The sequence below is a fragment of the Phoenix dactylifera genome, chromosome 1 (genome assembly GCF_051530095.1).
Source record: "Phoenix dactylifera cultivar Ajwa chromosome 1, Ajwa_hap1_PhDact_Kaust_v1.1, whole genome shotgun sequence".
Lineage (NCBI taxonomy): Eukaryota > Viridiplantae > Streptophyta > Magnoliopsida > Arecales > Arecaceae > Phoenix > Phoenix dactylifera.
The window spans coordinates 14,739,357-14,753,983 of NC_143190.1; the positions used below are offsets into that span (position 1 = coordinate 14,739,357).

Consider the following 14,627-nt stretch of genomic DNA (forward strand, 5'->3'; position numbering starts at 1 on the left):
TTGTTGGGTTTGTTAGTAGTGCCTTTCCATAACATAGTTTTTGGTCAAGACTCACTTATAATATCGATATAAGTCCGAGATATACATTTTGCTTGATGTATTATTTCTTATTGCTTTAAAAGTCAATCTTATTGCATGTTTTCTTTCTTTCTAGAACCATTTATAGCCCTCTTATAAAATTTCGATGTCGTAATTAAAAGATTCCTGCTTTTGATTACTATGTATAGGGCTAAACCAACTATACTGCGAATTACAATTTTGTATTTACTCTGCATACGAGGGACGTCTTCGGTGTTCAACTACATCGGACTCTTAGGTATGCGTAGCAGGGCATTTGTTGCTGAGTAAAAAAATTAAAGAAATATAGTTGAAATAGGAAAATTATTGAAATTGAACAGTTTCATTATAATAGTAGAGTAGTAAATATTCTTTACTTATCGACCCTTCATTTTTCATCAATTGACAATGAGCGAAAAATAAGATGCACGATGAAAAAGAAACATCTAAAACATTTAAAAGTTATAGAAGAAAAAAAGCAAATGGCAAAGTATGAGTTGAAGGGATGCCAACTTAAGGCTGATGTGAAGAAGAATTATCTATAAAATATTTTATGCTCTTTCAGTGCCAAAGATACATATAAATTATTTCTGGCAAGATATAACACCATATTTATACCAAGAACTTGTATGTAATTATGAGAAAGTTAGGGGCTTATCTATGTACACTTGCCTGACCTACAACAAAAATGGCAGGAGGGCGTTTGGTGGGAGGTCCGGATTGGCGAAGTAGAGAGAGAATTAAACTGCGGTAGGAGAAGGGACGACCCATAATAAAACCGGAGCAATCCATCCGCGAAACGGAGGAGAGGCGAGGCCAGAGAAAAGAGAGAGAAAAAGATCCCACCTTTCCCCCACTTGGCCTCTTGTCTCCACCCCATCCCTTCGCCTTCTCCCTTGTTCCCTTCGTTCCATGGCCGTCTCCCCTCTCCCTCTCCTCCTCGTTCTATCCATCGCCTCCTTCTCCTTTTCCCGATCCTTCGCCGCCGCCGCGGCGACGCCTATCTGCCCTCGATCGGACATCGCCTTCCTCGATGTCGTCAAATCGCAATGCCCTCTCTGGATCGAGCCGTTGCCGCCTCTGGAGGTAGGGTTTTGTTTTCCTCCCTCGTACATGCTTCTATGGATGCGCATAATCCGTGTTGTTCGTGGATCTCTTTCGATTCTCTCTACGTGGGATTTCGTTTTGTCCTAAAAATCGCGTCTTGGTCGTGCTGTTTTGGTTTCATCGTTGGGAGCCGTTGCAAGGTGGGAGCTTTTTGAAGATTCTCTGGGTTTGCCCATATGGTTTTGGGGCTTCTAGTAATTTTTCGTTATGAGATTTCTTGGATTGAGGTTTTGATTTTCTCACGGTCAGATTCTATAGGTTCTAACTTTATTGGAGTGAAATGGTGAAAGAATCCGAATCCTGGCTTGTGCGTGCATGTGATTTTGTTGTCTTCACATTTTTCAGGGCTGAAAGTTTTGAATATGTGGAAAATTTTGGAGTCGTTCAGCGGGCAACGTGAAAACTTGCTTGTTTGCCTGAAAAATATGATAGGCATGCATTGCTTTAGGTATAGCTGTTAGAGAAGCGCCAAGATTGCTGGTGGACTCATGAAGGCCTTTTTAATTCCCATCACTATAAAAGAGTTTATCTGATTTCTCTTTGAGTTGCTTTTTTTGGGGAAATAACTCTCTCAATAACCCTTGTTTTATGGATTATCTGACTGAATTCTGATTGTCTTTTTGCACCCGTATTCTTTAGTACGTGTTATTCCCATGCATGCAAAGAAAAAAATTGAACATCTTGCATGCAGTGTCATGCTTGATGCTGTCCTTTGAAGAATGTGTGGTTAAGAAATTTAAGGGGTTTGGATGCCAGTACTTGATATAAGGATAAGTGCTAAAACATTTAATATTAAAGTGGAAAATAACTGGCAACATGTTCTAGTACAATTGAGAAACGAAGACCGAGGAAGGAAAATAAAAAGTCCTGGAGATGAAAATAGCAATCTAGATTTCATGTCTCACAATTATTGAGGTACAAGCAACCAGAGATGTCTTAGCATCTAACTGGAACATACTGTAGTGCCGTCCTTTTAAAACTATCCTTATATAGCAAGTCGCAATGCCCGAACTCCTCCAAATAGTCAAGATGCATATGCTGCTGCTAAATTGATTGAAAGTTTCTTAGAGCTTTTCCAAAACGTATGCTGATATATATATATATATATATATATATATATATATATATATATATATATATTATTTTTTTTGCTGTTGTAATTAAGCTGCTCATGCACCACGTGCATGTGTAGTTTGCCACTAGCCGACCAAATTCAAATTCATCATTATTAATAGTGATATCCTACTTTCATACATGCATGACTTTATTTCTTTTCAGTTTTTCTGGAAAACATCTCTCAGTAAATGAAAGCCCTGAGGAGGATTCAAGTACAGGGCTTAAGCCTCATACGATATGATTCTAAGGAAGAAGCATTGGAGGGTTCTCCAAACCACCAATTGCTTCTGCAGAGGGCTATCGAGCTGGAGTCCTCAAGCTTAGGGTCAAAGTATTTGAACATCAAACTCTTAAGAGCATAGAGAAAAAAGAGAGGAATTTCATTGGTCAATATCTTTAAATAATACATATTTTCCATTTTTCAATGCTTAATTAGTTAGTAGTGATTATTTCTTAGCTTTTTTAGTGAAACTATACACTACCATATAAGGCTAATGGTGTGTCAGAAATCAATACGAGGTTTGCATTTGCTTTACAAAAAGTCTTAAACACTATGAAAGGCTTGTGAAAGATACTGAGATTGTTTAAATGATTGTTTTGGTAAATTTATCTCTTTGTATTATGCATGCATTTTTCTCTATCATATTACTTTATAATACACTTCCCATGCATGAAAGAGAGAGAATCCATATATTCCTATTGCATATTTTATGCCATGTTTGAAATATTATTATATATATACTTTCGTAGTAGACATACAAGTGATTTTCATGAATTCCCTGATTCAGATAAGGTTAACGTGCTAGGACGTTCAATCCTCAATTGGAAACAATTGGCAATATGTTCGTCTAGGTGGATAGCAGATTCGGACATAAAGTAGTATTTGTGTATCTCATAAATATCATACTACCATTTTATTTGCCCTCTTTATTTTTCGTTTTTGGAGAGGAGTTTACTTTGCCTTCTTTAATATGTAAAGTTGCGGAATTCAATTCCATATAAGTTACTACCATCCCCCAACAACCAAGTTTTTCCCCTTAAAGTCTAAACGGGAGTTGCAACAGGTCTTTCCTTGTGTATCAAAGCCTGAAATCTAAGCACCCCTAGATGGTCATAACACTTCATGTCACATTGACTTAAAGATGCTTGGTATCCACCAAAATTTATTGGCAGCGTGATCATTAGCGTATTTTGACATTGTGTTAGAAATCGGTGTAATGACCCAAGATCTTATGCAAAAGACTAGCTAGAAGGTATTATTTAAGTTCTCTCTCTTGTATAAGTAACTAAGATCTCTCCAGCACATAACTAATGTCATACTAAACATACACCCAAAGAGTCCAAATGGAATCAAATCCAATGACAAATACTATAATTGTCCCATGGTTAGTCCCACGTAGGCTTGCGTTGCAGTGCTCTTTGTCCAAATGGGCCATGCTGCTATGATACTATTTGTAAGGACTCAGGGTGTAACAACTTAAGACTTTATCCAAAAGGCTAGCTAGAAGTTACTATTTGGGTTTTCTAGCTCTGTATAAGTATCCAAGCTCTGTATAATCGATATGAGATTAAATACACGCTCGTATGGGCTCTCACATACTCTTATTCTCTTCCCATTTAAGCTATGGTCTCCTCAATATGCTAAAGGTTTAAATCTCTTCAAATCCAATCATAAATACCATGATCACTAGCAGTCCGAGCATGGTACGCCATATCGGTATGAACCGGGTGGTACAGGGTGTACTGAATCGGGTGGTACGGTGTGTACTGTATCGGTTTGGTACCAGTACCCGATACAGATGGCGTACTGATACTAGGTACGCCAAAAAATTTTCGTATCATACCGACACGATGCTAGTGTGGCACCGGTACGGGGTCCGGTACCGAGACGGCGAACCTTGAGTATGGGTTTGTTACAGTGAAATATTTACGATGGATCATGTTAGAGCTTATAATGATTCTTTTCTAGCTAATAAATAGTAAGGATATTCTTGCTTTGTATGTACATGGGTTTCCATTTTTTAAGTTTTGTGCAAGATATTTTTATAGTATTCTTGCACCTTGGCCATTCTCATATAGTATTTAGGTGTTATATATATATATATATATATGTATTTATGTATGTATGTTTTGATGCAGTTTTCTTTCAATAAGGAAAATGTGAGTTACTTGGTAGTACATGTTTTGATCGATAGTTATTATCACACATAGGGATGCAAACGAGCTGAGCCGAGTTGTAGGTTCCTCAAGCTTGGCCCACTATATACATGAGCTGCTCAAACTCAGCTCACTATATACATGAGCTGCATGAAGTCGGCTTACTATATACATGGGCTGCACGAACTCGGCTTACTATATGCATGGGCTGCACGAACTCGGCTTACTATATGCATGGGCTGCACGAACTCGGCTTACTATATACATGGGCTGCACGAACTCGGCTTGTGCTTGAGCTGAGCTTGACTTCAGCTGTTCAAGCCTAGCACATTTAAGCTTTCAACTTAGCTTTTACTGAGCCGTGCTGAGCTTACACATTATTTCTCCAACTGGCTTATGTTCAAGCTCTACTCATTTATAAGTCAAACTTCAAAAACTGTTTGAACTTGACTCATTTTCTTGTTGACCCGAGCCTGAATTGAGCCTGGGTCGATCCAATCCCAAGCTGCTCATAAATTCCTGCGAACAGACATTTGACCAGAACGTAAGATTGTTGTCGTAGTTGCTCAAATTGATGGGATGGCTCTTGATATGTTAAGGTTTATAATATCACTACCGAAGCATTATATATTCAGTGATACTGTTTTCCATAAATTCTTAGTTTAAACTATTTTTTTTGGCTTATTCTAGCTAATACCTTTACTGTTGCTATTGCTTGTTGAGGTTTTCAGTCTTGATGGGTCTAAGTGTAAACTAGATGGTTAGCCACTACAGTTTTACTTCTTGAATCCATTACCGTCATGGGATTCCAGTGCTGTTTGATGCCTTGACCTGTATTTAGATGTTTGTTGCAATTTGCTACTCGTTTATTTGGAGATGCTTTTTGTACATGGAACTTATCATCTTTTTCTGTGTGCTAGTTTCTTGTAATTTTGTTTATTTTCATTTTATTTTCCTTCTATTAGTAATCTTGTCTGTTTTTGTGACAACAAATCTTATGATTTGAGACACATTTGGGTTGACCAACTACCTGCTGCATATAATGGGTTAGGTCAAGTGTAAACCTGCTATTCATAGAAACCCATCCATTGTTCACATTGCCTGGGTCAAAGGTTGGATGGCCCGCAGGCGAACCAGTTCTATAGTTAAATTAAAAGGTATAAACTATTTTTTGCCCTATCCCATAGATTTCCTCAAATGGAAAGCCATAGCTCTCCTTTGTTCAGCCGCCTGATCCTTGAATTCATTGCCGGACGTTGGAAGAAGAAAATGTGAGGAGGGCGGCGGGGGGAGATCACCAGCAAGATCTCATCAAATAGTGGTCACCAGGAAGAGTTTGCAAGGCACCAATCTTTTCATCTGCATAATTGGCAGTTGTGCTCGGCCACCAGCTGATGGCCCTTTGGCTAAAATTCGGGCCAATTGGGAAAATATTTTTCCTGTCATCATCTGCCAACAATCCCTTTGCATTGAATTTGTCCCCTTATGAACATGATAATAATCATGAAACTGCTTGGCCCTCGTGCTTGTTCGTGTAAGTAGAGATTCATTGATGGAGGTTCTATGAGGAAATAGCTTGGGATTTTGGAGTCCTATTCAAACTTCTTTTTAATAAAAAGACGTGCTAATTTTATCCATAGGAGTGAATATGGTCCTATTTGACCAGATATGTGGACTTGCATTGGCGCTTATTTTGTGATCTTGTTATCTGGTTGTCTCGTGATCATGTTGCTGACTATTTGGTCCAGTAATTTACTAATTTCTAATGTTGTAAATTTTTACTGATGATTCCTGAAGTGGAAAGTATCATGCTCTTGTTTATTATCTGGGAACTAAAACCACCAATGGCTTGACTTTGCACTACAGTGCATATATCCAAGTATTAAGGGATCCAAATCAGTTGTAATATAGAGATGTCTGATCAGAAACTAAATTGATAAATATGATGGCACGAGTATTTATCTATTTTTATAATCTTTTTTTAAATATTTCTTGTTTTTGATAATTTATTATTCCAAGTATCTATAATTTTTAGGGTTGATATCACAGGTCAACTAGACAGTTCATGGGTGGACTGCCCATTACCCAGATGTCAAAATGGATTGCGCGGGGTCAATAGTTTCAGAACACTTTTCATCAACCCATAACCTTGATCTTAGTTTCCTGGCATAGTTGGCTTTTCCTATTACAGTATGAAAAAAGATGATGAATTTACATCCTGGAAACATTTCACCAAAGAAAAATGTGCTGTGAAACAAGAAAGGCAGTTTGACAGGAGTGTAGGTTATGTAATTTAAACTCGTATGCTACCAAGGAGCAACTAACTCATTAATATCTTGTAGACTTGGAATAGATTTAGGAAAGAGGGAAAAATGAAGATTCAAATTGTGGTGGTAATTAGATGTGCGCCCAATTGGTCATTTAATAGCATCTATGAAGTTCATTGTCAAGCATAGATCATTTTCAACCTAGTAATGTTTAACTGTGCAATGCCTTGCTTTTCTTTCTCTTGAATTGTTTATTAGGTTGGATTTCAAGCAATTGCACCTGTCATTCAATTAATAGTGGAGGATTTTAACCAACTTAGTTAAACAAAAAAACCAAGGGTTTCAATCATGTTCTGTTTTTTATCGTGCTGAGAAGTGGCCTTTTATGGTCAAAAATGCTAAGATAGTAACTTTGTAGAAAGTTTGGCTCTCACGGGTCCTTGATTAAATCTGCATTAAATCATAGATCGGATTAACTATTTGTGCACCAGTATTATGACAAATTCATGCATATTGCATGCACATATGCAAAAGGTTTTCGTTTTACAAGCTAGAGAAAACATATTAAATGTAAGTTGTCAAGGATTTAACTCATCACTTTAAAGATTGAAGTCAAATTTGAGAGAATTGCCAATGCTAGGCCTAGGTCCCAGTAGTTTAAAGAGCTATTATAAGAGTGAAGCTTGATGATTGGATTTATCTACATCAAAGGGAAAGGCTTTGTGTTTCACCAGTTCTCTGAGTCCATGGAGGCTAGCATGCTTTACCTTTTCTCCTCTTTTTATTCAGCTCTCGTTCTTCCTTTTTTCCTCCAATTTTACCATTTTTAATGGTACGGGCTAGTAAAATGAGTTCATATTTATTACCAATCTATTTTATTCATGATTTGACTGGAGAGTTGGACTAAGTGTTAATCTAATTAAATCATCGTAGAAGCCCATCATTTGATTGCAGTCATTGATAATTCACCCTAAAATAAGAAACCTCATGCACTGGCATCTCGGCCATAGAAAATATCATGTGACATTGTTCACATAAATAAAAGGAAATGGAATCTTGAAATTTCCCAATCATGTTGCTGTGGTTGGATGTGTAAAAAGTCCTGTCTACATCTACCTGATGGAGTGAGGATGTGTGAGGATGTTGAGAAAATCTGACCCATCCGACCACAGTAACATTCTTGGGAAATCCAACCTCCTTGCAAGATGTTTTCTATTTATTTATAGTGAATTTTGTTATAGCTTGCAGATTTTCTGTTGTCTCTGTGGTAGCATTGCAATTGTTCCCTTTATTATTGTCTTAAGAGATACTCACTTTTGAAGCTAGTTATCTCTGAAGTTGTAACTGTAGCCTAATTGGAGGTATAGAATGTAATTGGTTGCAGTGCATTCAGAAAGTTCAGGTTATCTGTTGGGAGAATGTTTCGACTTCCCAACTATCCAAGAAACACCTGAAAAGCATGTTAAAGATACTTCTACATCCATATTGTAGGCATATGGTTTGCTTTTTGTCTTGTTTAATTGTTCCAGAGAGAACCGCTCCACCTGTCCTGGGAGAATTTACTATTCTTTTGACATGGTTTGCCTGACTTGATTAAAAATGAGACTATGGTTGTTTTTGAAGTGGTTTCTCTGAGTTCATGTTGAATGCTTGCTTTCCAGGGTGAGATCAACAATCAGCAGACTCATCTCTAAGGTTTTTTTTTTTTTAATGTCATGTTGTTAGATATTTCAAATATATAAAATATCTTTATTTCGATACTTATTATGTTCATTAATCACTTAAATTTTCCTTTCTTTTGAGAAATCACGTTTATATCTGATGTCATAATGCAAACAAAAATGTAGTTGGCCTACAATCCATTCTTTCTCCTTCTTTTTCCCTTTCAGATATTATTTTGTTGGTTTTGCAAAGCACCATTACCATGGTGTCTTTGTCGACTTTAAGCCACACTTTCCATATTAATGATAATGAGTTTATGTGCAAGGTTAATGTGAAAACCCTCTTGTTGGTTATGGTGGAGAGAAAGATCTAATGTTATTCTTTTTTGAAGGTGAGTGGCAAGACACTTGAGCAAGAGTTGAGTCGCAGCCAGAAAAGTGCATATTACTCTATTTTCTTTTTTGCCTCATGGTGTCCATTCTCCAGCAATACTCGACCCATTTTTAATGCCCTCAGCTCTATGTTTCCTCAGATAAAGCACTTAGCAGTTGAAGAATCTTCTTCCATGCCAAGGTATGTGAAAATTTATGGTACCCATAGCCTTTGTTGCATTAAGGTATACATGATCTGTTTTCTGAGCATGAAAATAGGCTTCTGTTTAATATCTTCTCACATGCCAAGCAGTGTTTTCTCAAGATATGGGATTCACAGTTTTCCAGCTATACTATTAGCCAATGGAACAATGATGGTTCGATACCGTGGCTCAAAAGATATCAACTCCCTCGTGAATTTCTACAAGAAAACTACAGGTGGCTCCCTTTAGCTTTTTTAATTTTCTTCCAATTGTTTTTACTTAATCCACATAATGCACATCTGGTGTCTCCAACTCTTATGTCTTAAAAAGTTAGCTTGAAGATAAAATTCTTGAGGGTGCCAACTGCCTCAGTTGGTAAAGTCACTTGGGGTAGGTACATGGTTTGAATCCTGCTCTCGCTTGATTTCGGCTGGGTTTTCTCATGGCCTGATTATTAAACTTGCAGCAGCAGGAGCAGAACAAGCAAATTTTTGCACCTAGACAGGGTTTTTGTTGTCTTGTTTGACTTAGGGTTCAAGAGTGATTTGATTGGCCTGACACTAATGTTGTCCTGGTTGTAGTTGAAATATTTGGCGAAGCTTTACAAAATGCGCAAATAATTTGTAAAAGGAAACTGGCTGAAGTGCTCGTGAATTATTGCAAAACTTCACACCACTGAATCATTCGTCAGTAGATTGCAAGCCCAACTTTCTTTTTCCTGTACTCTAAATGCAAGAGTGCTGCGAAAAGGAGGCCACACTGCATTCATTAATTAGTTTCCATTAAAAGCTGGACTCTTGAACCTTTCAAAAAAGGAATTGCATTTATGAAAACAATAATAAAGAATTTAAGAGCCATCTTCTCTGTTCCTTGCAAGTTTTCATTTCAGCTGAGATCGTGGTTTCTATTGGTATCATATATGTAAAAATCTCAGTTCTATTATCTCGGCCACATATATTGATAAAATCCAAGATATTGTTCGATATGATATTTCCAATCACTTTTTACATCCTTAAACAGGTTGTTAATTAATAAATCTTGAAATTAATGTTAAAGATAGTTCTTTTTTACCATATTGGGGAAGATTTTGGTATCTTGGTCCAAAAATATTGGTCGAGATCTTGGAAAATTTCAGTTCTGTCGAAATTTTACCATTTATCATATTGGCTCGGTTTATCTCAGTCTCAACCACAGATCGAGATAACTGATATATCCAGAATTAAAAACCTTCCATCCTTGCTTTCCAATATTCTACTTTGTGTACTCCCTCCTTTTTTTAATCATCACTTCTGAGGATGTGCACCCTATCATCTTTTCTCAAGAAATTGTTTGAGTTTAAATATATAAATTTTACCTCATTTAGATTTTAGCATCTGAGTTTAACTGTCTGTTCTTTGTGCTGTACTGATAGTCTGTACTCATATGCATTGCAACCATCTGCTGATAGAAGAGAGGTCATCAGATACTGTAGAAACAGATGTTAAAAAACAGCTCAGTTCTTATATACACTATCCTGCTTCTGTGATGCAGGTTTTGATCCAGTTTCATATTTTGCGGTCGATCAGCCCAGCAATTCAAGAAATGTGGGATCCCTTCGGCCATGGAATGGATCTCTGAAGGAACTGATAGCCCATGAACCTTACATAGCGATTAGTTTACTTTTTGTCTGTCTAAAGGCAATGGTGCGTTTCTTCCCTGTGATCTTTGCTCACCTCAGAGCCTTCTGGGTTTCACTTGCCTGGCAGCTGAACTTGGGGATCTTGGGCGAATGGAGCCAGCTTTTGGAGCAAGCACAACATGTATTCGATATCAAGAAGCTGTGGAGCAAGCTTAGGCTCTGCAATAAGACGAGGAACTTTCGGAAGGGGGCGAACAATGCTCGGGCCTGGGCTTCCTCCCTTGCTTCTGTCTCACTGGGCGAGTCATCTGCCTCCAGAGCGGCCCCTCTAGGCTCATGATTTTATCCTTCTTTAATCCATTTCTGACCATGGTAAGGAAACCAGTGGGTGGACAGGGTCTTCATGTTCTCAGGGAGCAAGTCCATCTATCTATTTCCTCATCGTCATGTATCTATGTACTTTTTCTGGTATGGGATTTGGGACATGGGAAGCATCTAGCATGTAAATTTTTGAGAACCTGATCTTTTTTGTATATTAGTTTTATGGTAGTCTGCATTGCTACTGCAATGCCCAATCCACAATGGGTTTTCATTATAAATTACCTTTCAGTCAAGGAATCTTCTTGATACATGGTTTTATTCTTGAGTTTAATTATCACCATACTATTATTGCCGTCAGTTTCTGTGCAATCATCAGAAAGTTCTACACCTACATGTATTAGAGATGTTCCTTTGAAATTCATGTTGTATCTGTTGACGACAGGCTCGATGCACCATTGCAATGCCTTGTAATCTTGTTGGCCATGTTTTATTCAGATCTAATTAGAAGGTTGATGCAATCTTAGATGAAAGGATTCCAAGCTGGCCAACAGACAACACACTGGTTATGCTGCTTAAATTCGGGTTGTGCGAGTTGGTGATCTCAGCTTTAGCTATCTATCTGTGAAGTCTCGCCAACAGAGCATGACTCAATATAAACCTGAAGACAATGCTACCTTCGTCTGGTCCTTCCAGTAGCTTTCCGCACCGCATTATAAAGGTTATCTTAAAGCAGGCTTCCATGAGCTTTCTCACTAAACTCAACCATTTGGATGCAGAGAGAGGCAGTGATAGGAGGTTTCTTTTGGTTGAAAAGATAGTTCAGAGGACAAATGCTGCATGGAGTTCTGGAGAGGGTTGTATCTCCTACGAGGAGATCCACGTAAAGAACCTATGTTCGAGACTAGCTGGAGGCTCGTCCAAAATTCTAGGATTTAGGAGGGAGGATGTTTGTGGAGGAACTCAGACAATAATATAAAATTTTTTGATATTGCTTACAATATCCATTGTGAAGATTCTTCTCCCTTGAATTGTTAAAGAGCCATGTTTCTTGTAATCAGAAATGGAAAACTACGTCTATATCGCATCATTAGTCAGTGTTCTAATGCTCAACTCGAAGCTAATGGGAGGTAAGCAAATCAACAATAAGCGGTGATAAGTCTAAGCAAAATCGCGCATCGCATTAAGGTAAACAAGCAGTACTGAAGAGATTAGGATTGCATAACATAGTCTCTCGACGATCAAAAAAAATTGCTAGTCTTTTTTTTTATTATTATTATTGTGCGAAAAAGTATCTGAATGCTTGAAGGGATAGATAAGTATCTTTGTGGGGAGTTGGAAGGGCCGGCGTCAATGAAAGGGCTGGTGGTAGGAATCTCGCGTGCCCCATTTGCTACGTTCACCACACCACATGCATGCCGTCACGGCGCTCTCATGATGGAGAACGCATCCAAGGGGATAAATAAAACTAGTTTCTCTTATGGGATATCTACGTTATGTCCTGCGTATCACTACGAGTCATCGTGTTCTGCACGTAGTTAGGACTCCGTTGGATGATCAACCATACAATGCGCAATGCATAAACCCTAGACCTGAGATTTGTATGCTAGATTGGCAGTTGGATATCTTTGTTAGAACAACAATTTGTTTTGCCAAGAATGCAATTCGTTGCTCGTTTTCTTTTTCTTTATTATTATTATTTGCAAATACTACTACTACTATTACTATTACTGCTGTTTTTTTAAGAACTAGAAGTCGAGAAAGTTCGGCACGATGAGGGCAGGATAGAACCCAATGTACCGATATCCAACATTTAATTATTTTATCGATTCTACCAATTGGTATGCTCTCCCGTTTGCCATCTCATTTAATCAGCTATTTTGAAGGTTAAGCATATGATCTAGCTGAAATAAAGCTTGAGATTGGCAATTTATGTATTGTGTCACAAATTTCTGTGGTAGCATCTCTCTATGTTAAAAATTTTTGAAGAACAACTTACGAGAGATCAAAATCCTATACGTCCTTGCAATAAGGAAGGCTACGACAGGTATTACATCACTTAACAAATTGAAAGCTTTGCCTAGAACTAGATTACAAGACTTGTTTACATGGTCAGTTGTCCAAAATAATGAACATCCTTTACATGGTAACAATAAAAATCATCCATTTTCTCATCCCTATTATTACAATCCAAATAGCATCTTGGACTGGATAGGCGATTTTTTTTATTATTCTTTTAGATTGGAGGGGTTGATTCCACATTCTTTTTTATATTTACCTCATGCTTCGGCCGGAATTGAACCACAATCTCCTTTTTCTAAGTGAAAAGGGATGATACTAACCAAACAAGTGCTCAACGGTGGATAGATAACTACTTCCACTCTTACATGTTCGCACAAAATTTTTTTTTTTTTGATTTAATTCTTATTCTTTTTTAAAAGATACGGTAAAGATAAATATCAAACTCATGTAGGTATATTGGTTCACCATCAACAAAGTTGAGAGAAAAATAGCATTCTATCAACTCGGAGATCGTATATCCATATTTTTTCTCAGATGCATCTTACTTGCTTAACAATAATTATTTATAAATCAATCTTGCTCCTAATGTTATCATACATAAAATTCTATAATCTATCACACATGCTCTAAATTGTGTTTGCATCTTCTCAAGTTTCCTTTCAATTCCTTTAGTTGGGAGAGTGGTGATAATCCCAAATTGGATAATGAAAAGACCTTATTGGTACTCAATATACTTGTCGACCCATCCACCTACAACCTTAAGTTTTTCGATTGGATTGTGACATCCTTTTCCAAATCTGTTTAGATAAATCCCATCCTGCTTTGTGATGACAAATAATCTAACCTATTGCATTTCCACATTGAATCTCTTCTTCTTTTTTTTTGATCGGGCGGATGGATCATACAAACCTAGTATGATCGCATCAAAAAAAAATCAAAAAATAAAATGTCACGATGCGCAATTGGGGAAGCTGATGATCTGCTGTACTATTTGCCTTGCGGTAAGCATGCTTGCCTACACAGATGGATATCTTTCATTTTCATATCATGACAGTTGACTGTTTTTTAGTCTCAGCTAACAATCAATCTGACAACTGTTTTGCATTCTTTTTCCAAACCTGGTATTTAAATTATTCTTCTTGTTATCAGACCCGATTTGATTTCTCTAACGCCAATCCTTAACTTTTATGCCCCTCCTTGAGACATCAATCCATCAATCAATCATAAACTTCCTTTTCCATAAAAAAAAATCATAAACTTCTTCTTCAAATCTAGACTTCACAGCCAATATGATCTATTAATTTAGCGCCTCATGATTACCTTTCAACTTGATCGTTCTTCCATGAGCTTCTCTAGATGAGAATACTAGTCAAGCCTCCTTATAATTATAAACCAGGAGGCATGCGCTCACTTGCACTCAGACTAGTTAGTTTTTCCGGTGAGATGTTTGATTCCATAATTTTACGAAGTCAGTGGTTCAGATGTCTGGCAGATTCTACTCAGAAAATCCAGGCTTCTAATTGAAGTTAATACCAAAGAATGATTGATCTTCTTTCGCGATGTTGACCGTTGTATCCACCCTGCACAGATCTCAAAATACTTCAAACTCCTCAATTCATCCACCTATATAGATCTCGAAGTATCCAACAGTGCTTCGTGTGAAGGCAGGTGAGTCGTTCTGTCACGCGAAAGATGCAACCCGTCCCTTAATAACTATGATATAAATGAT

General features: G+C 37.5%; 1 protein-coding gene across 1 annotated transcript; it reads left to right on the plus strand.

Moving 5' to 3' along the window:
- Window positions 1-696: 696 nt before the first annotated feature.
- Window positions 697-11,172, plus strand: APRL5 (APR-like 5). The gene is made up of 4 exons (XM_008815510.6): window positions 697-1,143; window positions 8,758-8,939; window positions 9,051-9,175; window positions 10,471-11,172. The coding sequence occupies exons 1-4, from the start codon at window positions 970-972 to the stop codon at window positions 10,896-10,898; spliced, it is 909 nt and encodes a 302-aa protein (XP_008813732.3). The 5' UTR covers window positions 697-969; the 3' UTR covers window positions 10,899-11,172.
- The last annotated feature ends 3,455 nt before the right edge of the window (window positions 11,173-14,627 follow it).